This window comes from Salvelinus namaycush, chromosome 26 (genome assembly GCF_016432855.1).
Source record: "Salvelinus namaycush isolate Seneca chromosome 26, SaNama_1.0, whole genome shotgun sequence".
NCBI classification, from domain to species: Eukaryota; Metazoa; Chordata; class Actinopteri; order Salmoniformes; family Salmonidae; genus Salvelinus; species Salvelinus namaycush.
The window spans coordinates 25,872,212-25,896,032 of record NC_052332.1 but is presented as its reverse complement, the minus strand read 5'-3'; the positions used below and the strand labels follow the sequence as shown (position 1 = coordinate 25,896,032).

The 23,821-nt window shown below is 42.8% G+C and overlaps 2 protein-coding genes across 3 annotated transcripts in view; both read right to left on the bottom strand.

The window, feature by feature from the left end:
* Positions 1-18,176, bottom strand: LOC120021295 (phospholipid-transporting ATPase ID-like). Of its 2 annotated transcripts, XM_038964992.1 has the most exons (28): positions 17,797-18,176; positions 13,338-13,419; positions 13,075-13,133; positions 12,846-12,959; positions 11,111-11,209; positions 10,934-10,995; positions 10,658-10,730; positions 10,392-10,462; positions 10,184-10,266; positions 9,917-10,075; positions 9,734-9,822; positions 9,469-9,662; positions 9,099-9,307; positions 8,555-8,598; positions 8,255-8,420; positions 7,899-8,087; positions 6,763-6,878; positions 6,443-6,607; positions 6,229-6,340; positions 6,033-6,138; positions 5,789-5,939; positions 5,315-5,498; positions 4,882-5,105; positions 4,606-4,689; positions 3,138-3,383; positions 1,151-1,289; positions 830-960; positions 1-732 (listed from the first exon to the last, which is right to left on the bottom strand). In XM_038964992.1, exons 2-28 carry the CDS (start codon positions 13,390-13,392, stop codon positions 469-471), a joined length of 3,588 nt encoding a protein of 1,195 aa, XP_038820920.1. In that variant the 5' UTR covers positions 13,393-13,419; positions 17,797-18,176; the 3' UTR covers positions 1-468. The 2 variants fall into 2 exon arrangements, with proteins under 2 accessions (XP_038820920.1, XP_038820921.1); XM_038964993.1 differs by lacking the exons at positions 10,934-10,995; positions 11,111-11,209; positions 13,075-13,133; positions 13,338-13,419; positions 17,797-18,176 and having other exon boundaries at positions 12,846-12,953.
* Positions 18,177-20,546: 2,370 nt separating this feature from the next.
* The window catches only part of LOC120021294 (protein unc-13 homolog B-like), a 111,824-nt gene continuing 108,549 nt past the window's right edge, over positions 20,547-23,821 (bottom strand). Inside the window, exons 34-38 of the mRNA XM_038964991.1 lie at positions 23,311-23,442; positions 22,982-23,129; positions 22,274-22,366; positions 22,015-22,174; positions 20,547-21,891 (exon numbers count right to left, since the gene is read on the bottom strand). Of these exons, the coding sequence (XP_038820919.1) occupies positions 21,606-21,891; positions 22,015-22,174; positions 22,274-22,366; positions 22,982-23,129; positions 23,311-23,442 (819 nt within the window). The 3' untranslated portion in view covers positions 20,547-21,605. The remainder of the gene's footprint in view (positions 21,892-22,014; positions 22,175-22,273; positions 22,367-22,981; positions 23,130-23,310; positions 23,443-23,821) is intronic.

Genomic DNA, 23,821 nt, shown 5'->3' with positions numbered 1-23,821 from the left:
GTAGCAGCCTAAACCTATAGATGTTACATTGAGCTGGGTGAATGGAATATGAATGACAGTCATCCAATATTATGCTGTAATAGAAATAAGGCCATAAAAAAACTAATCGTCCTCCCTAATCATAAACGGCACCAACCGCCACTATGACCATTGTACCATAATGATCATTTTGGACTTATGCACAGCATGATTTTGTTGCTGTATCACCCAATTTTTTTTTTTACAGTTACAAGTACAGTACTTCCACATACATACATCTTGAAACTAAGCCTGGCACTAAATGCTGAATTTAGGCTTGGGGTTGTCCTTGTACTTTTCATCCAGATGAAGAATGTTACACATCCTCGCATCAGTGGAATTGTTTCACAGAAACATGGCTGATTGACATTTGATATTTCTTTTAGGAATAGATTGAGGATTTTCAGACTGAACGGCCTGAACACTGTGTGCTCTGTTAGGTCATCACTCCTAGGGACGCAGTGGTGGCTCCCCCCCCTCATTGATGGTGCGGTAGAACTGAGGCTGGGTCTGGGCCAATGGGGAGTCTGTCTGGGAGAAAAGGGCTGGCCGGCTCTTCGGGGTCCACCGCAGGAACCTGCCTGAGGTCACCAGGTCACCGTAGCCCTGGGCGTGGGAGAAGGCATAGCCTGACCGGCGGGTACTGGCGCGGCGGGCTTGGACACGGCGAGGGGCAGGGGGCAACACCTTGTCCTGTCTCACCTTGTACCTCACCTAGAAGGAGGAGGAGGAATGAGAGAGAGTGAGGGAGAAGAAATAATTTGTGAATCTTCAATGCCAATTACAAAGGAGTTAACCATTGACATCTGACCTTGTCGTTGATAGTGGGCCACAGCAGGATGCGGAGGAAGCGATATGCCACCACAGGAAGCACACAGAGGATGGAGGTGAGTAGCATAGTCAGCCACACATTGGGCTGGTTCAGGGAGTTCCTGGCTGTGCCTGTTACATAGAGTATAGCATCACAACATGTATTCAGATGATGATTGCTGTGACAGATACTCACCTACATAGTCACAGATACTGTAACAAACAGTTGCAGATAGTGTCACTGACCAAACGTTCAGATAGAAAGACATGAATGATGAAGGGAGAGGAGGTGGATGGATGGGTGCTGAGTGGTACTACTCACCAATGAAGGGGAAGGAGGAGGTGAAGATGAGAAACATGCCATTGCTGTACATGGTGAATATGACAGCAAAGTACACACACAGACTGCCCCACAGGAAGAACTGGTTCACTGACGTCCAATAGTGGGTGTCCAGACCCAGCTTAAACAAAGACACATGCAGCTACCTCAGACTCTGTTACTGTGTGTGTGTTTTTAGAGAGATGCCTTTTACATTAGTCCAGAGTGTGTATGTGTATGTATGTACAGTAGAAGTCGGAAGTTTACATACACCTTAGCCAAATACATTTAAAATCAGTTTTTCACATTCCTGACATTTAATCCTTTAGGATCACCACTTTATTTTAAGAAAGTGAAATGTCAGAATAATAGAAGTGAGAATGATTTATTTCAGCTTTAATTTCTTTCATCACATTCCCAGTGGGTCAGAAGTTTAGATACACTCAATTAGTATTTGGTAGCATTGCCTTTAAATTGTTTAACTTGGGTCAAATGTTTCCGACTTCAAAGAAAACCGAGATGTCAACACAAAAGATTAGGACAGTAAAATTGATTTCTGGACATCACATTCTTAAAATACTTCCACAAGCTTCCCACAATAAGTTGGTTGAGTCAGGTTTGTAGGCCTCCTTGCTCGCACACGCTTTTTCAGTTCTGCCTAAATTTCTTCTATAGGATTGAGGTCAGGGCTTTGTGATGGCCACTCCAATACTTTGACTTTGCTGTCCTTAAGCCATTTTGCCAGAACTTTGGAAGTATGCTTGGGGTCATTGTCCATTTGGACGACCCCTTTGCGACCAAGCTTTAACTTCTTGACTGATGTCTTGAGATGCCGCTTCAATATATCAACATAATTTTCCTCCCTCATGTTGCTATCTATTTTGTGAAGTGCACCAGTCCCTCCTGCAGTAATGCACCCCCACAACATGATGCTGCCACCCCCGTGCTTCACGGTTGGGATGGTGTTCTTCGGCTTGCAAGCCTCCCCCTTTTTCCTCCACATAATGATGGTCATCATGGCCAAACAGTTCTATTTTTGTTTCATCAGACCAGAGGACAATTCTCCAAAAAGTACGATCTGTGTCCCCATGTGCAGTTGCAAACTGTAGTCTGGCTTTTTTATGGCGGTTTTGGAGCAGTGGCTTCTTCCTTGCTGAGCGGCCTTTCAGGTTATGTCGATATAGGAGTTGTTTTACTGTCGATATAGATACTTTTGTACCCGTTTCCTCCAGCATCTTCACAAGGTCCTTTGCTGTTGTTCCGGGATTTATTTGCACTACTCACACCAAAGTACGTTCATCTCTAGGAGACAGAACGCGTCTCCTTCCAGAGAGGTATGACGACTGCGTGGTCCCATGGTGTTTATACTTGCGTACTATTGTTTGTACAGATGAACATGGTACCTTCAGGCATTTGGAAATTGCTCCAAAGGATGAACCAGACTTGTGGAGGTCTACATTCTTTTCTTTGAGGTCTTGGCTGATTTCTTTTGATTTTGCCATGATGTCATGCAAAGAGGCACTGAGTTTGAAGGTAGGCCTTGAAATACATACACAGGTACACCTCCAATTGACTCAAATTATGTCAATTAGCCTATCAGAAGCTTCTAAAGCTATGACATAATTTTGTGGAATATTCCAAGCTGTTTAAAGGCACAGTCAACTTCGTGTATGTAAACTTCTGACCCACTGGAATTGTGATACAGTGAATTAGAAGTGAAATAATCTGTCTGTAAACAATTATTGGAAAAATGACTTGTGTCATGCACAAAGTAGATGTCCTAACTGACTTGCCAAAACTATAGTTTGTTAACAAGAAGAACAAGTTTTAATGACTCCAACCTAAGTGTATGTAAACTTCCGACTTCAACTGTATGTTTGCAAATATGGTTTAAGCCTCAGTTGAAACATTAATATACCATTAATATACCACACCCAAATTTGATAACATAAGTACACATGTTATTTCCCTTCTTCTCCCTTCTCCTTACCTGTATACTGACGGCGATGAGCAGGCAGGTCTGGGCCAGCAGGGCGAAGGACTGATAGTCCACAATGTCTTTGCCGTCGTCTCGGACCGTGTCGTACATGGCTGCCCAGGGAATGAAGAAGAGGACCAGGGAGCTGTAGCCACTGTGTAACACCGTGTAGACAAAGGCCCTCTTACTGAAGTACTGGTTGAGCTGGCCTGGGGCGTAGAGCTTGGGGTACTGGAAACTCCACCGATCATTTACATCCTAAACACACAGATATACAGGGAGACATACACTGAACAGTGGTGTAAAGTACTTAAGCCAAAATACTTTAAAGTACTATTTAAGTAGTTTGGTGTATCTGTACTTTACTATTTATATTTTTGCCAACTTTTACTTCACTACATTCCTGAAGAAAATAATATAATTTTACTCCATACATTTTCCTTGATACCCAAAAGTACTTGTTACATTTTGACAGGAAAATTGTCAAATTCCCACACTTACAAGAGAACATCGCAGGTCATCCCTACTGCCTCTGATCTGGCAGACTCACTAAACACAAATGCTTTGTAAATTATGTGTGGAATGTGCCCCTGGCTATCCGTCAATAAAAAAATTACATTTGTGCCGTCTGGTTTGTTTAATATAAGGAATTTGAAATGGTTTATACTTTTACTTTTGATACTTAAGTACATTTGAGCAATTCCATTTACTTTTGATACTTAAGTACTGTATATTTAAAACCAAATACTTTTAGACTTTTACTAAAGTAGAATTTTACTAGGTGACTTTCAATTGAGTAATTTTCTATTAGGGTATCTTTACTTTTACTCAAGTATGACAATTTAGTAATTTTTCCACCACTGACACTGAATATACCAAACATTAGGAACATCTTCCTAATATTGAGTTGCACCACCCTCCCTTTGCCCTCAGGACAGACTCAATTCGTCAGGGTATGGACTCTACAAGGGTCGAAAGCGTTCCACAGAGATGTTGGCCCATGTTGACTCCAGTGCTTCCCACAGTTGTGTGAAGTTGGCTGGATGTCCTTTGGGTGGTTGACCATTCTTGATACACACAGGAAACTGTTCAGAATGAACAACCCAGCAGTGTTGCAGTTCTTGACACAAACTGGTGTGCCTGGCACCTACTACCATACACCCTTTAAAAATGTTATATTTTGTCTTGCCCATTCACCCTCTGAATAGCACACATACACAATCCAGTCTCAATTGTCTTCTTTAACCAGTCTCCTCCCCTTCATCTACACTGATTGAAGTGGATTTAACAAGTGACATCAATAAGGGATCATAGCTTTCACCTGGATTCACCTGGTCAGTCTATGTCATGGAAAGAGAGTTCTTAATGTTTGTATACTCAGTGTATGTGATTACATACATACTACTTACTTGCATCGGCATACATAATTGGCTGACGTACATTACTGACATACTAACATAAGCCTAAGAGACATGATTACCTGGTCAAAGAGACTCAACGCCAGCACAGGTAGAGCTGTGTAAACCAGGTTATACAGGGTGATGAACCACTCGTCATACACAGTCTGTTAGGGGGAACAACAAATAATACACATTAGATACATGACTGTTGTTTAGTCCATCAGAGCCCAGTATGTTTCCTGGTCAGGAACTACTTCTGCCACTAGTTATAAAGGAATTAACATGTCATACTCTAAACAAACTAAAGCATGACTTTTCTGCTCATCTCTGTGCATGCACCTCTGTCTCTGTCTCACCTGTGCTGAGAAACCGCAGAAGAAGCCGTACCAGAAGTGGACGAAGGTGAAGGTGAAATTCTTGTAGAAGAAATAGCGCAGGAACTTGCACATCCTCAGGTAGGACCAGCGGCCGTGCACCAGCAGGAGGCGCTGCAGGTAGCGGAACTGAGCGAAGGAGAAGTCACTGGAGAGCACCGCCTGCATTCCCTCCTGACCTGATATACCTACTCCTATATGAGCAGCTAGAGGGGGGAGAGAGGAAGGGAGAGCAAGAGAGAGGGAGAGGGGTGGTGGGAGAGAGATGGAGAGGATGAGTGTGTGTATGAGTTGATTAGAGGAATCATAACAGCAGTCAAACATTTAGCATCAAGAATCAGGATCCTTCAACACCTTCACAGTGTTCAAGCAGCTCATAATCGGAGCTGCTTGACCCTTGATCAAGCAGCCCTACCCTTGATCATGCTGACGTCGTTGGCGCCGTCGCCGATGGCCAGAGTGATAGCCTGCTTGTACTTCTTCACCAGCTCCACCACCTGGGCTTTCTGCAGTGGAGTCACCCTGCAGCAGATCACCGTCTGACACATACACGCTGTCCGCAGCAGTTCCATCTCCATGTCCTTCTCCAGGGCAAAGGCCTGGGTGGAGAGGGAGGGAGGGAGGAGAGGGGGAGGTAGGGGTGAGGGAGTAGTGGAAGGACAGAGATACATTAATGAAGGATTGTTCATGAAATATTGGAACAGAGATTATAAAAAGTGATTACAACATATGTCAATCAGAATATAAGTTTTATGTTTCCAGTAACTTGTCCTGTGATGAACCACTCGTCATACACAGTCTGTTAGGGGGAACAACAAATAATACACATTAGATACATGACTGTTGCTAAGTCCATTAGAGCCCAGTATACCAGAGTCTTTGTCCTTACCAGACTGTGTCCGTTAATCACCATAGCGTACTCTCCATCCACTGGCTCATCCGCCACCGTCTCCGTCTTTAGAAGACAAAACAGGCCACTTCTACTCTTCGTGACAGTAGGTTCCTCTGGTCCATCAGGTCTCATCTTCCTCCTTGCGGTCCTGGTCAGGGAGAGAGAGATACTTTTACATGTCACCTTACTGTGGTGCGTCAAGCTATGAAAGTGATTGTCAATAGTCTGTCTGTGGACTCACTGGAGGTCCTTTCTGACTTCCTTTGCTGTGTTTGCCGACACGATGAACACTTCGGTCATCTCCTCTCGCAACATGTTGCAGGAGTAGCCAATGTTCTCTGCCGTTTCTGTTCCGACAGAGAGAAAAGAGAATCAAGGTGTGCCAGAGAAAAGTTTTGTAGCCTTATTGATAGTATATTCTAAGGAAGATAACCCACCTTGCTTGTCTCCAGTGAGCACCCAGATCTTGATGTCGGCTTTGGAGAGCTGCTCAATGGTCTGAGGCACTCCATCCTGTAGCTTATCCTCTACTGCAGTGGATCCTAACAGCTACACACACATACCGGTACAAACATGAAAGATTCAGTTGATATTGTGCTAGTGGATTATCTTGTAGGACATTGTAATGATACTTCTGTCTGTAGTACCCACCAGCAGGCCTTTCTCGATCTCCTCATACAGCGCATCCAACTTCTCCTCCCTCTCGTCCATGGCAGTGCTGGCTTCATGGTGGCGCAGTTTCCACTCCTCCATATACTTTGGGTCTATGTCCTTGTAGGCCAGAGCCAGCGTACGCAGACCATCCCCAGCATACTCCTGTCAATGGAACAGTTAGAGTTAGGATCTAACACACAGGTACAGAGTTGGACATACAGGATATAGTTCATCTCGTGTAAGATTTTACATATATTCACACGCTCCACAAAAAATACAGAATTCTAAACACGGACACACAGAAGCTAGTTACTCACATTGAGGTGTTCGGTGGTGACCTCCGTTAGTTTGCTGCAGGAAGGGTTTAGTCTCTCAAAGATGATGGTGTCTGCTCCCTTACAGTACAGAGTCAGCTTGCCCTCCGGACTGCGGACTAGGGGCCACACAACACATAATCAGGTTTTGTTAACTTAGTTAACTCAGATAATTCTAAATAGCTACGGTTTCAGAACATATTCCCCTATAATTCTAAAGGCGTAACGGTTAGTGTGTTCTACATTGGATGGACAAAGAGACGCCTTCAAGACCGCTTAGCGGAACACAAGTACGCCATACGGGTAAGCAATGAAGACTACCCCATGGCAAGGCACTACAAGTCCTTACACCAAGGCAACCCTGCCTCCCTACAAGCTATGGGTATTGATCATATTCCGGCCTCTATTAGAAAAGGGGACCGTCCTAAACAGTTAAACCAAAGGGAAAGTTTTGGGATTTACAAACTACAGGCCACTAAATACCCTGGTTTAAATGAAGATATGGATTTCTCACCCTTCCTGTATGGTCGTGATAGGTCAATTTGCTGTCATCTAGTGGACATTTTGCTCAATTGCTCTCAGCTATGTTTAGACTGTTGTTGTTCATGTTTTGCTGTATTCTAGTGTACTATGGAATATATTTCTTTCTTATTCTTGACACTTCTCCCAGTCATATTTAAGGTTAGAACTACCTTTCTAAGTGTTCTGATACTTCTAGCTTGGAGTTGTATTTTTATGATAACATAAAGCTACAGTATTTCACCTTTTAATGTGTATAGTATTGCTTACTAGGTGTGTCCAATCAATTTTGTAACCACCCCCTCTTCTAATTAGGGCTAATTGGAAAAGCTGTTCAAAAGAGGACATTGTATTCTTTTTTTTTACTCCCTGACGAAGGCCATGCAGCCGAAACGAGTCGGTTTAAAAAAAAAATGTTTCTATTGAACATGCCATACCAATAAAGGCATTTTAATTAATTATATGAACAGTGCCTTGGTGCTCCTTTCTTTTTGATGACCAATTTACCCCTTTTACCAAAGAGCACCTTCTATCTACCAAAATGTACTATTGTGTACCTTAGTAGCGCTTCCCTTCCTCCTTTTTCTACTAGTGTAACGGTTAGTGTTGGATGGACTCACCGATGACCGACATCCTCTTGCGGACGTTGTTGAAGTCCAGTACAGCCAGTAGCTCATAGGTGACCAGCTCTCCCATCTCCACTACAGTGATGCTCTCTGGCGTACGAGAGCGGAACACAAAGCCAAAGTTCCTGGCTGCTGTGACCAGAGCTCCCTCGTCTGGTGACTGGGCCTGGTAGTACAATTCACCTAGAAGATCACAATAACGGAAGATATTTACTAGTCGCCTTGTCTAGTTTATGGACTAGGTAGAAGTTGTCCTCCCAACCACTGTGCAACTTCTACCTCAAGCCTCAGTCCATAGTCACCCACACCAATGCAATAACACGTGAATCCAGCAGGAGTCGCTTTCTCACCCTCCTTCTTCTCCTCGGGCATGACGGTGTGGCACAACGCAAGCAGGCGGAAGAAGGCCTGCACCTCGGGGTTGCCCTCCCTCACCACCTCCACAAGGCTGTGGTCATGGAAACAGAACTTTGGGTCGGCCAGGTTGTTCCAAGAGAAGTCCACCTTCTCTGTTTTCTACCAGAGAGTGAGTGAGGGTTAGGCATGTTAGTGCCACGGAATGTAAGGATTTATTGCCAAAGAAAGGGCCTTAGAGATTTTCTTTCATACATTAAATCCATAAGCCCAACACACCCTTTTCCTCCTCTCACCTCATTAATCTCCACTCTTTGTCCAGAAAAGTCCAACAACTCCCCTGGAGAACAGAAACATATTTTGTCAGTTATATGGTACAGTGAATGATTGCCACCTATGTGTATTAATGTATGCCTTACCGTGTGTGTAAACACATGATACATGCTTATAGTGCTAGACTTGACCTTTTTCTACATGTACATATCTACCTCTATTACCATCCATCCCTGCACATTGATATGGCAATGGTACTCCTTGTATATAGATTAATTCTTGTGTGTTTTATTTCTCATGTGTTTATATATACAGTACCAGTCAAAAGTTTGGACATACCTGCTCATTGAAGGGTTTTTCTTTATTTTAACAATTTTTTACATTGTAGAATAATAGTGACGACATCAAAACTATGAATATATATAAATAAATAAATATATATATATACAGTATTTTTAACTTGTAAATAAGCATTTCACTGTAAGGTCTACACCTGTTTTATTCGGTGCATGTGACAAATACAATTAGATTTGATTTAAGTGTGTGTATTCCAGCGCCAAGCATCACCATAGGACTTCCCGTTGATGGAACACTTGTTGAAGGTCATGATGTTCTGTGTGAGTGTTCCAGTCTTGTCAGAGAAGATGTATTTGATCTGGCCCAGCTCTTCGTTGAGCGTGGTGGTCCTGGCCTCGGCAGGCGTGTCACTCTTGGGATAGTACATCTTCCTGTCCCAGTCTATGTAGAAACTGTTACCCAGGCGAATGATCTCCACACTGCACCCAAAACACAGGAGAAAGAGAGAGAGGGAGAGAGAAATGCAATCAATTCACATTGGTGATGTAGTCCTGTCATCAAAGGCACAGTAGAAGTAACACATTTGGACACAGAGATGCAATTGCAGTGAATGACTGGATAATATATGAACTGCACTGACCTGACGTAGAGGGATATAGGCACCACAGTGTTGAGGATGATGACGTAGGACCAGAAGGTGAGGAAGGCTGAAAAGGGAGCGTTAACCCCTTCTTGCTTGGGTAGGAATGCAGCAAACTTAGAGCCCTCCTGGTACTCCCAGATTCCATTCCCAACGGCCAGGATTAAACACATAACCGCCAGGAAACCAAAGATCTGGAAGACCAAACATGACAGTTAAGAAGTGTGTGTGTGATGACTGTGTGTGTATGTATAGTCATACTCACACTCAGCACCAGAACATTCATGAGGCGATCAATGCTGGTCCGTTTCAATGTAGTCTTTCCACAGTTCTGCATCAGCTTGGTGTCTGGACCTGGAAGAGGGAATAGATTTATCATCAGTTGTGGATATTTTTTATGAAAGTCTTAGGTCATTTCTCTGCCATTATGTGGACCGGTGAGACTCACCTCCAAAGACGACCAGGCCGAAGCACCACTGGGTGTTCCTCAGAGTACAGCCTCTCAGCAGGATCCTCTCGTTGTCCAGGGAGTACGTCTCTCCCTTCAGAGTCAGGGTGCCAGTGAACTTATCTAGGCGGTTGTTGGGTGGCTCACAGCGCACCTCGCCTACACAGGGACAGAGAGGTTCAGGGACTGTACAACAGATAAGAATATTCTGATTCATAAGATCTAGACTTTTAAGCCATGATAATCTAAACGTTTTTCCAGTCTTACCGTTGAAGTTGGCCAGTTTCTCTATGCTATCCTCCAGTTCCCCTGTCACAGTCAGGGCCTGCTTCACCTTCAAGTTAGTTTCTCTAAAGGAGGAGGAGGGCAGGATGAGAAACACAGAGAAAGAGGAAGAGCTCATACAATTAAGAAAGGCAGTGAAATATCTTTGGTGTCAAAGGTAAACACAAACATGAATGCAACAGAGACACACCCATCTAGTTCAGCTGTTTCTATGTAGACGAGGTTGAGAGGCTCACTGCTGGACAGCAACAGGAGATCGGCCTGGAGAGGAGAGTGATAAAGACGAGAGAGAGAGAGCTATAGAATGTTAATGTGAAACCCCATAAATTATGACTTACTTGAAATATAAATTAGTCCGATATTCTATTCTGTAGAATGACTGGTGACCTACACTGGCTGATTGTATTTCTGTGGTACATCTGCCCTTTGACGCTCAGCAGACACCTCCAACCTTACCGTGACAAACTGATTATTCTCCAGCTTGATGATGTCCCCAACTTGAACATCCATCCACTTTTCACTCCTTAGTCTGAAAAGAGCAAGATCGTAATGATGCTGCGCTAAAGCAAGCCTAGAGTGACATCTAGTGTTTGAGAACGCTAACACTGACTAACAAATCACCACCTGATGCATACACAACAAATATACAGACCTCTTGAGAGCTAATCTGTGACATTCAAGCACTTTCCAAGCACTGAGAAACTAGCTAAGACAAAGGGAAGAGAGACTCACTCTCCATCAATGAGGACCTCCACCTTCCGGTTGTTCACCTGTCTGTCACATCTGTGTCTGTTCTACACAGGTGAAGGAGAGGGAATATTAGGATCTGGAGACCAGAAAAAAACAGGTCTATGTAGACCATGTTCTGTATCTGGTCTTAATACTGTAATTAGTAGACGTTGAGCTCACTATGTCGTCGCTGCCGTCCTTAGCCATGGTCATGGAGAGCACCAGGACCAGGGGGACTACGGTGGTGAACCAGGACAGGGATGAGATCTCTGGGATGAGCTGAGAGTAACCAGGAGAGACAAAACATCACCAGCAGGGACTCACCTTTCTGCTGCCATTTAGTACTGCTACTCCCTACAATATAGTATAGTATAGTATGCCAGCAATATAGTATAGTATGCCAGCTCCAGGGCATGAGGGAGTTTATGTGGATACTATGAAGAAATATACATTTGCACTCAGATTCTACGTTTTGGTATATTTACAATTTCAAAAGTCTTCTTGGGTATGAAGCTACAAGCTTGGTACACCCGTATTTGGGGAGTTTCTCCCATTCTTCTCTGTAGATCCTCTCAAGGTTTGGTGGGGAGTGTCGTTGCACAGCTATTTTCAGGTCGCGCCAGAGATGTTTGATCGGTTCAATCCGGGCTCTGGCTGGGCCACTCAAGAATATTCAGAGACTTGTCCCGAAGCCACTCCTGCGTTGTCTTGGCTGTGTGCTTAGGGTCGTTGTCCTGTTGGAAGGTGAACCCCAGTCTGAGATCCCGAGTGCTCTGGAGCAGGTGTTCAACAAGGATCTCTCTGTACTTTGCTCCATTCATCTTCTCTTGATCCTGACTAGTCTCCAAGTCCCTGCTGCTGAAAAACATCTCCACAGCATGATGCTGCCACCCCCATGCTTCATCGAAGGGACAGTGCCAGGTTTCTTCCAGACATGACACTTGGCATTCAGGCCAAAGAGTTCAATCTTGGTTTCGTCAGACCAGAGCAGCTTGTTCCTTTAGGTGCCTTTTGGCAAACTCCAAGCGGGCTGTCATGTGCCTTTTACTGAGGAGTGGTTTCCGTCTGGCCACTGAGGAGTGGTTTCCGTGGTTTCCATCTCTACCATAAACGCCTGATTGGTGGAATGCTGCAGAGATGGTTGTACTTCTGGAAGGTTCTCCAATCTCCACCTAGGAAGTCTGGAGTTCTGTCTGAGTGACCATATGGTCCTTGGTCACCTCCCTGACCAAGGCCCTTCTCCCCTGATTGCCCAGTTTGGCTGGGCGGCCAGCTCTAGGAAAAGTCTTCGTGGTTCCAAAGTTCTTCCATTTAAGAATGATGGAGGCCACTGTGTTCTTGGGAACCTTCAATGCTGCAGGCATTTTTTGGTACCCTTCCCCAGATCTGTGCCTCGACACAATCCTGTCTCACTCTACGGACAATTCCTTCGACCTCATGGCTTGGTTTTTGCTCTGACATGCACTGTCAACTGTGGGATTTTATATAGACAGGTGTGTGCCTTTCCAAATCATGTCCAATCAATTGAATTTACCACAGGTGGACTTCAATCAAGTTGTAGAAACATCAAGGATGATCAATGGAAACAGGATGTACCTGAGCTCAATTTCGAGTCTCATAGCAAAAGGTCTGAATACTTACGTAAATACGGTATCTGTTTTTTATTTTTAATAAATTTGCAAATATTTCGAAAATCTGTTTTCTCTCTGTCATTATGGGGTATTGTGTGTAGATTAATGAGGACATTTTTTATTTATTTAATACATTTTAGAATAAGGCTGTAATGTAACAAAATGTGGAAAAAGTCAAGGGGTCTGAGTACTTTCCGAATACACTGTATCTACAGGCCTCAGCCCTGTATAGCATTGACAGAATAAGGCTTAGAGTGGCTGCATTAAGGCTGTGTAAAGGTTACCTGGAGACAGAGGAGGAAGAGGAAGTAGGCATTGGCCAGTCTTTGGAACTGCTCAAACAGATTGAGCGGGAGAAAGGTGAAGATATTGTATTTGGAGGTTTTAATGGCATTGTCCTGCATGGGGAGCAAGAGGGGAATGTGTTACTGTGACAAATACACATGAAAACATAACATGCAGACACACAATGTAAACAATGGCTTGGAATGAGTAATCGACCGCAGTACTTACAGCATACTCGTAAGACAAGTTGAATTCTCTGTCATTTGCTCGCAGGTGTCTTTCTTCCTCTGTAGGTGGAAACACAACATCAATTAAATATCACAGGTGTGGCAATAAACCGCTCAACTTTTCCACAAGTAAATGCTGGCTTTAGCCCCTTAAGGGCTGGGACACAGATAGTCGGATCACAGGCGTGGCAGTAAAATAATAAACTCTGGGGATGCTCTCCACATCAGAGCTGGGACTAGACTACAGCAGGTCAGTTAACTCACCTTTTACTTCCTTCCTCCCACACTCCAGACCCAATTGTGACAGTAGCGACCCCATGTTCAGCTCATCACTCCCATATCACACCTGGTAGAAGAAACAGATGTGGAATAATAGCTTGAATAATAATGGAATCACAAAGTGAAACCCATTATATAAAATGATGAGAAGCAAGGTTGGGAAACTTCCCGACAATGATGATTTCTACATACTTGTGGTACCGCTACAGTATATTGTAACCGCGTTATGACAGAGCGAAGGGAGCAGAACGGTTTACAGCAGGTCTATACACTCTAACCAGTGTGTGGAACAGCAAGTGTGGAACAGCTATAATCATTTTATGATAAGTTCATGGTAAGCCTTGCAGGGTTGTACTAACGTAGGCCTATGTGTAGTATCCTTGGCAACGACCACTTATCAGTTTTACACTATTGGTGAGAGTGCGAATTCTTTAATCACTGGCCCCGCCTCCACATATATCCGCATGCACACACAGACACACAAGCCTGTTCCCTACGCACATGAGCTTCCTGATATCTAAATGAACACCAAGAATCATACGTTCAAGTGAAAATTTGGTGAAAATGGCATTGATGTGATCTAATGAGCTTTATACAGAAATGCTCGAATTGGCTTTATAGGGATAATCTGTTGAGTTATGGACAAGGCGCTGGTTTCTATGAACAGGTTTCACAGACACTGGTTAAATTAGTCACGGAGTAGGCCTGATTTAAAAAAAAAAAGACATTCGAATTTCATAAATATAATTTATGTTTGGGTTTTATTCTTCTGGATTACTGTGGCTGGAGCTTTTTAAATGAATATCAACCATAATCTGGGAATATTTTAGGCCATGTCCATGAAGATAAACTATGAATCACCAAAAGGTTGCTGGATCACCAAAAGTTACCAAAAGGTTGCTGGATCGAATCCCCGACCGGACAAGGTAAAAATCTGTCCGGTCGGGGCCACTGTTCCTCGGTAGGGTGTCACTGTAAGTAAGAATTTGTTCTTAACTGACTTGCCTAGTTAAATAAAGATTAATTATTTTCTTTATTTTTATTTTCTTTTAAGTCCAATATACCTCATAAAGAGGAGTCAAATGTATAGTTTCTGATATTAAGGATGAAGCTCTTGTAAAAGCTCATGTACATTAACCTGCTATGTCGTAAGTTTCCCCTCTATGCTCACTGGTAGAGTGAATGCCATGTTGAGATGTAGTAGAGCCACTCCTTATCAACCATTTGTACCAGAGCAAAATACACTTGATAATCCATACTCAGTCACTACACTTGAGATCGCTCATAACCCTGAACATTAGACCTGGTATTCCCCACATTATGTTCGCCTGCCTGAAGTCAAAGTTCTCTTATCAGTCTCCTTATCAGTCTTCTTATCAGTCTTCTTATCAGTCTTCTAGGTCCTCTGTGATGGCCGCCACCAGCTCAAAAACCTCAGACACAGCCCACACACCTTACATTCAAGTAAATAGAAAGCCTTAGAAGTACAGAAACTATTATATATAAACTTGTCAAAGGAAGATATTATAAAGAAGATAATATTAATATATATATTTATAGTATCTTCCTCTGACAAGTTTTTCACCATGAAATAAATTGTACAGTTCAATGACCATCTGTTTTGGCAGAAACTCACAAATAAACGGCTGTATTCACTCCAAACCACAGGTCAAAAAGTCATCTCACCCTCTCACGCCCACCACAACACCAAAAAACAAAACTAAGCCCCAATTCCATGCTTTCCCACACCCATATTTCTTTCATTTTTGTTTTAGTTTAAACTTTCACATTGGGAATATTTACTCCCTGCATTGTACCAGAACACACACACTTTGATACAAAGTACCCACTGGGCACACACACTGGTTGAATCAACTTGTTTCCACGTAGGGCTGTGGTGGTCACGAAATTTCATCAGCCAGTGATTGTCAAGCAAATAACTGTCGGTCTCACGGTAATTGACCGTTAATTAACATAAACACATTTAGCATCTCCTGGCTTCCACACATAGCCTACAAGCCACTGATGCAGACCTTTGGAACATCTACATTTAAAAAGACTAATAAATCCATGTAATACAGCCTACACCTTTACAATAAATCCCTTATTGTAAAGACAGGTCTATGATATGAAGAAAATGTTGTCTATTTCAGAAGAACAGAATAGCATAATCTGAGTTGTCCTAATGTTAGGTCCTGATCTGGTTATGCCAAATGGCTGTGGGCTACACTAGTTCTTTTAGCAGACAAGATTTGCATAGAATTCCATGGCATTATTTTATAGTATGAAAAATACAATTGACCAAAGCTAAATAAAATAGAAAGAATATTATCTCCAAACGATTTGTGTGCGCACATGCAGCTATTCTGTGTTGAGCGTTTAACAAAGAAATAGGAATTTCTATATGTTTTATGTAACTTTAGTTGTTCTACAAACGTTGGGCTATATGTTTTGATTTTTAATACATTGTAAGGCTGCATGATGAGACTAATGATGATTTTTAAAAAGTTGCTTGAAAGGCATGACCTCTGCTTTGTTTTTTTGCGCAGGCTGTACACACTACATCAGTCACTCATTCACAATTTGACAAGCACTTGATGATCAATGCCTAGAATTTCACGGCTGCATCCCTTTTGTGTGGCTGTAACGCACCCTAAAAAAATCCATGCCTTTTTTTTGGCCAGTAGCCGTTGTGCCCTTCTCCCTAGGTGCTGTGCACTCCATCACATGTTCGGGTTTTTCTTACAGGCTACAAGTGAAGACAGTCACATCGGGGATGCAACTGCGTGGTTCCTTATCCAATTCCAAGGTGCATATTGAAGATATTGGAAGAACGGTTCACATTTACTTTTCATCAGCCAACAAGATGAGTAGGCCTTATGAACAGCAAAAGCACTAGCCTCTGTCAATCTACTATCTCCCATAGTACAAAGGTTGACCTATTCTATTCTGTGAGAGAAATAAATATTCCAAACCTAGCCTGGGACAGTTGTGGGATGCGATAGATCCAAAATGAATACAACCACTAGCATTAAAAAAAATGTGGCTGACACAGCAGATCAGAACGTTTAGCTTAAAATGTTAAACTATTAGGCTATTTCTTTACATTATAAGCGCAAAAATGTGCACATAGTAGTAAGCTATAAGTGCGAATGTTCCATTAGCGTAAAATACCATTATCAAAAGTGACTGCAAATGCAATTATGCATGTTATGCTTCATTTTAAGAAGTTATTTGGCCACTTCAGTTGTGATACAAACCTTATGAAACCATATAAGCCTATGGTTGAGGTGTTTATTTTATCTTCATTTAACTAGTCAAGTCAGTTATTATTTTCAATGACAGCCTAGGAACAGTGGGTTAACTGCCTTGTTCAGGGGCAGAACGACAGATTTTTACCTTGTCAGCTCAGCGATTCGATCTTGCAACCTTTTGATTACTAGTCCAACGCTCTAACCACTAGGCTACCTGCCGCCCCAGTGTGCGACTATGATTAGAAAAAGTCGCAAAAAAGGCATTGTTTCTTGGGCTGGGCATCATTCACAAATGATAATATATCATTCACAAGTGATAGGCTAATATTGTCACCCATCAGACTTAATCTTGTCTTTACATATACTAAATAACATGTGTGAAATTTGTTTTGATTTAGAATGGACCATTATCATGCACCTGTATCGAAACAGGGACAGCTGGAAAAAATACATGTCATCTATGTACTTAAATAGCGAATGAAGGACTATTTTCCTGTGGTTCATTTTCATGCCAGCCAGGTAGGCTATACTCCTGTTTTAAATATAAGCAATGTGCTTAACATTAGGAAAGTTGAAAAATAAATATAGTAGGCCTAGCCAATAGAAAGCTGATACTCTTCTTTTTAGTAGAGGCCATCACTCTGTTTTCTCACACAATTGCATAGCCTATTGAGATGTTGCACAACATGAGCTCATGCGCTCTCATGAACTGTTCGATTAGATTTTCTAATACATTTGCATTGATGTCAGAGTGATTAGAGGGACAATAGAGTGCTGAGTACCAGGCAGTTAGCAAGTTTGGTAGGCTACTAATGACCATCAGCAGCATCAGAGCTTGGAGAAGCCTAATTACCGTGACTAAACGGTCATGTGGAATTTGAATGTTTTCATGACCTGTGACCGCCGGTGTGGTGGTAATACAGTCACTGCAACAGGTCATTTAAATGAAATTATGTTAAACCAACGTTGAATTGACGTCTGTGCCCAGTGGTTTTATTATGTTCAAATTCATTAGGATGCTGTATGTCAGTTTGATTAACTGATCAGCTTTTCCTTATTAGCCAAATACTGTATCTCTGAAGTCTCTGAACTTGTCGACAGACCCGTTCTAGACAAACCCCAGGCACAGGTTCACTTAATTGTTAGCAGCAGTATCATTGGAGAAAAGCAAATAATGTCCAGTCACATACCTCAGTGAGAAGAATGATATCGGAGTCCCTCAGGAAAGTCAAGGTTCGTCAACAGAACACAGACAGGTACAACAAAGACGGGCAGGAAGTAGGCCTAAGGATGTCTCCAACGACACCCACTTCTCTCACTCAACACACCCTCCCTTTCAGTTGAACTAGAGTAAATCCAGGAGACGGAACTGCGCTTCAGTCTGGGCAAACACACTTACACCAAGACGCAGACCCAGACAGAGGGGCTCCTGAGACTCCTAGGTAGAAGGCAGGAGTGGAGCAGAGCAGGTGGAGTCTCAGAGGTGGGGGAGGCAAAGTCATGGGCAGCTACAGGAAACAGAACGGGATCCCCCTCAGGGTAAGGGCACAGAGCTAGAGCAAACACTGCAGCCAGCGATCTTTGGACCTGGATGTTGAGACACAAAGCAGAGGCAGGTGCTGAACGGCAGTAAAACTGAGGTGAGGGACAGACACTGGCCAATCAGAACAAACAATGGGGCAATGACCAGGAAGATCAGAGGATACCAGGCATGTCACACACACACACCCTGAGGTGGGGACGCATGCGCAGACACACTATATTCCACTTCCTATATATGAATTCATATCAAAACAGGCATACTGCACGTTACAGTTATTTTGATTAAAGTCTATGAGTGTTACCCTTTAGAACGTGACATTGCTCATATGTGGACTAGAAGTGTTAATACCATCGGAATTGTGATGATTGTTATGAAAATGGGGGGAGGATGTTGAACAGAATCTCAGAGCTTCAGAGCCACAGGTGAAATCCAAAACCTGGACACGAGTACAAAAGGGTCCTCTGTAGTCCCCAGGACTTCGTTATGAGCCAATGGGCAAATGGATGCACAGCCACAGAAGCACGGACACACACACGGATACACACACGCATATGATACCAAGGAATGTTGAAGAGACACTGTCATTATTACTGAGTGCATGTCTTACCTTGTGGTGATAGACATCTTCATGACCCTTCAAGGGCACAGTGGTCTTTTCAGGGCACGTGTCTAATATAAAACAAGGTTCTACCAAGCTCAACACCGGCAGCTTGGAGAGAAATGGCAAGGTATCCTCCAGACATTTACGAAATACCAAATGGAAAAGGATATTTGTGAACATCTAATATTCTTTAGTTTTATGCAATGGTTTGTATTTTACCACTTACAAATAGCATAGCTGCAATATGAAATAATGCTGATTGTCAAACAAAATTTTACTGGTAAAAAACAGCAGGAAAAAAACACGTAAAAATTCATGAATACTATCACATCTGGAGATGAGAATCATGTTCTTTGTAAAGGAAAACACACTAAATTTGCCAGACACATCAACAGATATTTCTTAAATACTTTATACAAAATTCATAAATTGGAATGTACACATTTTAATGATCAATACCAAATGTTTTCCAGTAGCAATAATACAAATAAAACTTCACAATAGTACTTTGACTGATATACTATACGTGCTAACTATTGTAGTGATTTAATAATAGTGCAAAAGTTCAAGTAAAAAAAAACGATGTATTAAAAACAAAATGAAATTATAAAAAGTGAACACTTGGGGACAGCTTGGCACAAGGAACATGTATGTTAGAGTGGCAGTGCCCTCCTTAAAGGTAGACATTTTTCCCTAAATCAACAGCCCAAAATATGTAGGACTTCACATTGGTACAGTAGATACTGTATATAAAGCCCAGATATAACTTCTGCAGTGTGTGATTTTGCAGTGGTTTCCTATTCAACAAACTGACTATAATTGTATGGACAATGGCAGTGTTACTTAACAAATACAAAAATATTTTCAGTATGAGTGTGATTTTTTTCTCCCCTCATTTCTATGAGGAAGTTGACTGGCATGCATCACACCTTAAGTGAATTGATACAGTACTGAACAGCTCCACCATAATTCCATGTTTCCAAAAGAGGGATACACACATTTTCAATGTAACATTTTAAAAAGACTAAGAGAATAACTACACCTCAACAAATATTAAACAAATATAAATCCTTCAAAATGATTAAATACAGTTGATTTTGGGCAAATTGACCAATCCTCTATTGTTGTTCAACAAAAGAAATACACAGAAAATAAGGGGGAAAACAGGTATTAAATAGACAGCTTCTATTATCATCACAGTAGCAAGGCCACTCAGAGATACAAGGAAACATAGCTGGAAAATAATAGTTTTTTTCCTCAACGGAGACAAAAACTGTTTAAACTACTCTGGTCCCAAAATATCCTCTAGGTCCAGTTAGTATCTGTAGGGTACTGCAGCACAAAGCCATTCAAAACTACCACTGCAAACAATACTCAAATGCTATCTAGTAGCCCTCTTTGTTTGCAATAGTAGACCCCATTCGTAATCTGGAATAAATACATTAAAAAAACGATTAATAAAATGGCTGTGTCATTGAGGGTTGGCAACATTAGCCAAATGTTTGTAAAACATGTTATTTCCTAGTGAATACAAAGTTTAAGACAGGGCCCTCCATACACCACTGCACTTTGATGTACTGTAATAAGCGAGTAAAAGTGCTCACATCTCCATCTATCCTTAATGGAAGTTTCTCTCTCTATTGAAGGCAGCCCTTGGGTTGAGGATGTTGATGTCAATTTATCTCCACCCAGCACAGCCAGAAGAGGACTGGCCACCCCTCATAGCCTGGTTCCTCTCTAGGTTTCTTCCTAGGTTCCGGCCATTCTAGGGAGTTTTTCCAAGCCACCGTGCTCCTATACCTGCATTGCTTGCTGTTTGGGGTTTTAGGCTGGGTTTCTGTACAGCACTTTGTGACATCAGCTGACGTAAGAAGGGCTTTATAAATCAATTTGATTGAATTTAGACTCAAAAGCATTATAGAAAATACTAATTCAAAGTGCATTGTCAACACTGTATACTTACGGGATTAATGGGTCAGGAATAAGAGCCCAATTCCTGGCAGGGCACACATAACGTACAACCCCTTTACATTGAGTGCTGTTGGCATTAAAGTACCTCAAGTCAGAAAATAGGTGGATGACTCAAACGTAAAATCACTTCAGAAACACCACAAGGCACCACTTTCAATACAAAAAACCCCACGTTCCTTTTCTACAGCAGAAACCAGTGGATTTGTACACTATATTTAGGAGCAGGGTACTTGACATGTGGTAGGATAGAAACCAGGTGAATCTACCTTGACCGATGCACCAACATTAACAAGACATCCCGTGTTTGGACCCTTAAAGTAGCATCAATGAGACTAACATGGACCCTGAAGAACACCAAAGTGAGATTGAGGAAGATAAATAAACAGTTTTGTACTATAGGTTACAGTCTAAACTTCACACATTCACAGCTTCCAAAGTGTAAGGCATCAAACGTACGGCCACAGTTGGGGGGGTTTTGCACATGACAAACATTTGTGGGATGAGGGGGAGACCCTGTACTGAAGTACATACAGGCTGGCAGGGAGGTGACTGGCACATAATGCCCATGGCATGTCCATAGTGCAAGACTGGCAGACCCACAGGAAGTACAGTATCGTGTGAGTGTGTGTAATAACCACTGAGTGAAAGAGAAACTATGTGTGTGAATGATATAGTGAGTGAGAGATTCATAAGGTGAGTGTGATAAATAGTGACCGTATGTTGGTGAACCAGTGTCCATCAAACAGCCAGTAGCAGCCAGGAAACAGTATTAGTCCAAAGTAGTAGTCGAGCGGCTTTCCTTCTGTGTAATGAAGGTTCTCCCATCCCTCTCCACTTGTCTTTACTAGAGGCCCTTCACACTCCTCCCCTCCTTTAGGGAAACCTCAGCTGCCCTCCTCTGCAGAACGTATCTCAGACTTGAGCTTGACGAACTCCTTGGCCACCTCGTCGTTTGAACGCTGGGAGAGGATGCGTATGGCGGTGAGGCCTGTCTCATCCATGGTGACAATCTGGCCCAGAGGACACCAGCACGCCACGCTGCCTTTCTCTGCCACGTCCCTCAGCTGCATCACAGCCATGCCCACCACCCGGTCAGCACGACCAAAGCAGTAGTCCTTCACACACATCTGAAGCTCGTAGCACTCAAAGCCATCCTCGTTGCCCAGGACACTGAGGAGACATTGAGGGGAGGGAGAGTTTTCTTTTTTACGATGAGCATTGGCTATTTCAAGGGGATACTATTGGTTATTTTAGGTAACAGGCTACTGTACTATTGCTTGGCTCTGCACTCACAAGTGGAAGGTCTCGTTGAACTTGGGCGCCCAGCTGTTGTTCTTGGACTTGGTTTGGAACTTGCGCTTCTTGTCACTGAGGTGGGGTCCGATCATGGTGATCTCCACGAAGGGCCGGAACATCCCAGACGTCTGCCACTTCAGATCATTGGCTCCCACCACTGATACACAACAAGGAAGGAGATGGTTAGTTTGTTGGCACAGGGAGAGACAGAGATAATGGTTCATTATAGTCATGTTCCCTTAAACCCTATAGGAACCTTTGACAGTGACTTTGTGCTCCCCAGTCCCAGGATGGGTGAATAGGTCAATCTGTATGGATATCTCTCCAACTGGCTTGTCCACTCCTGAGCCTAGTGTACACACAGATAGAAACACAAGACATGATCTTCCAGTGGTGGTCAGTGGTTATAGATACCAGGAGTAGTATCCGTTAGGGAGGAGGAGCAGTCAGGGTTGATGTTTGGGGCAAACTCACCCACAGGGGCAGGGGCAGATGGGAAGGGGTTTATGTACAGTCACAGAGTAAAGGAGGGAGGGGTTGTTGGCACATGCTATCCATTGTTGGCACAACCTACCCCTGGAGGGTTGTATTTTTTCATTGGGCGTTAACCTAATACCCTTCCCATTGTGCACTGGTGAGGAGGCAGCAGAGGAGATAACAAGAGAGAAGACAAACAGCAAAAAAAGCCCGTCAAATGGCAGCAGAGTCATGTTAGACTTCAACTCACAGAACAGTCACACAGCCAGATAAAGTTAGTTAATAGGTAAGTAATAGAGACACAATATTTAGCTGATAGATCAACTTCAAGCCCATTACTGGAATATAACAGTACTCAAGACCCCTGGTGACCCCTGGTGGCAAGGCAGGGTAGAAGCAAAAGTTATTTTAGGACTGTGTTATGGACAGTATTTATTTAGAAACAATGGAACGCAGACTGATGCTATTGTGTGTGCGCAAGCCTTACCTTGTGCGTGTTGTGTTGTGACAAAGGTCTTGATGAGTGTGTCTGTGGTCTGTGTGTAGAGGGACAGAGCGTGGCGTAGTGAGGTCAACTCAGAACTCTTCTCCAGGAATGCCTTCTTCAGACCGTTTCCTCCAGCATGGAAGTATTGCTGCAGAAGAGAGGGAGAGAGAAAGGGACAAGAGAGGGAGACGGAAGGATTGTTTTCCTACTACGCAATGAATGAGGACGGTAATTAAATGCTCAGCAACCAAGTCACCTTCAGCAACTAATGTAAGTAGTAACTTTATCACAGGTGTATGTGTCACTATGAACTTAAACATAACACAAACCTTGATTGTGTCCAGTGCTATATCGATGACAGCACACTGTTTAGGTGTCAGGCTTTTGGCCTCTCCTGCCATGTGATCCTTGAGCTTGGAGAGCTGCCCCAGTTCCTTGGCTGCAGACAGGATCTGAGCCCCCTGACCCACACAAATTGTTTATTTTTATGTATTTGTAGATTTTATTTTAGGATACATGAGTCACAATGAGTGCAGAAAACATTATAAACAACTGCTCTTTCCATGACAGACTGACCAGGTGAACCCAGGTGAAAGCTACAATCCCTAAAAGAGTACCACAGATGAGTCATAATACCCATAAATCCTAGCGGTCAAACAGGGAAATGGTTCCAATAATTTCCCCACCATTCATTTTCCCCATAGGTGATTTTAGAAACACTTAAAATAAGGGATGTGTTTCCTGTAGGCTTACCCTGGTGTGACGTTTTGATAACTGTGTAAATCTCTAGGACAGTGGTTCCGTACCCCTTCAAACATTCAACCTCCAGCTGCGTACCCC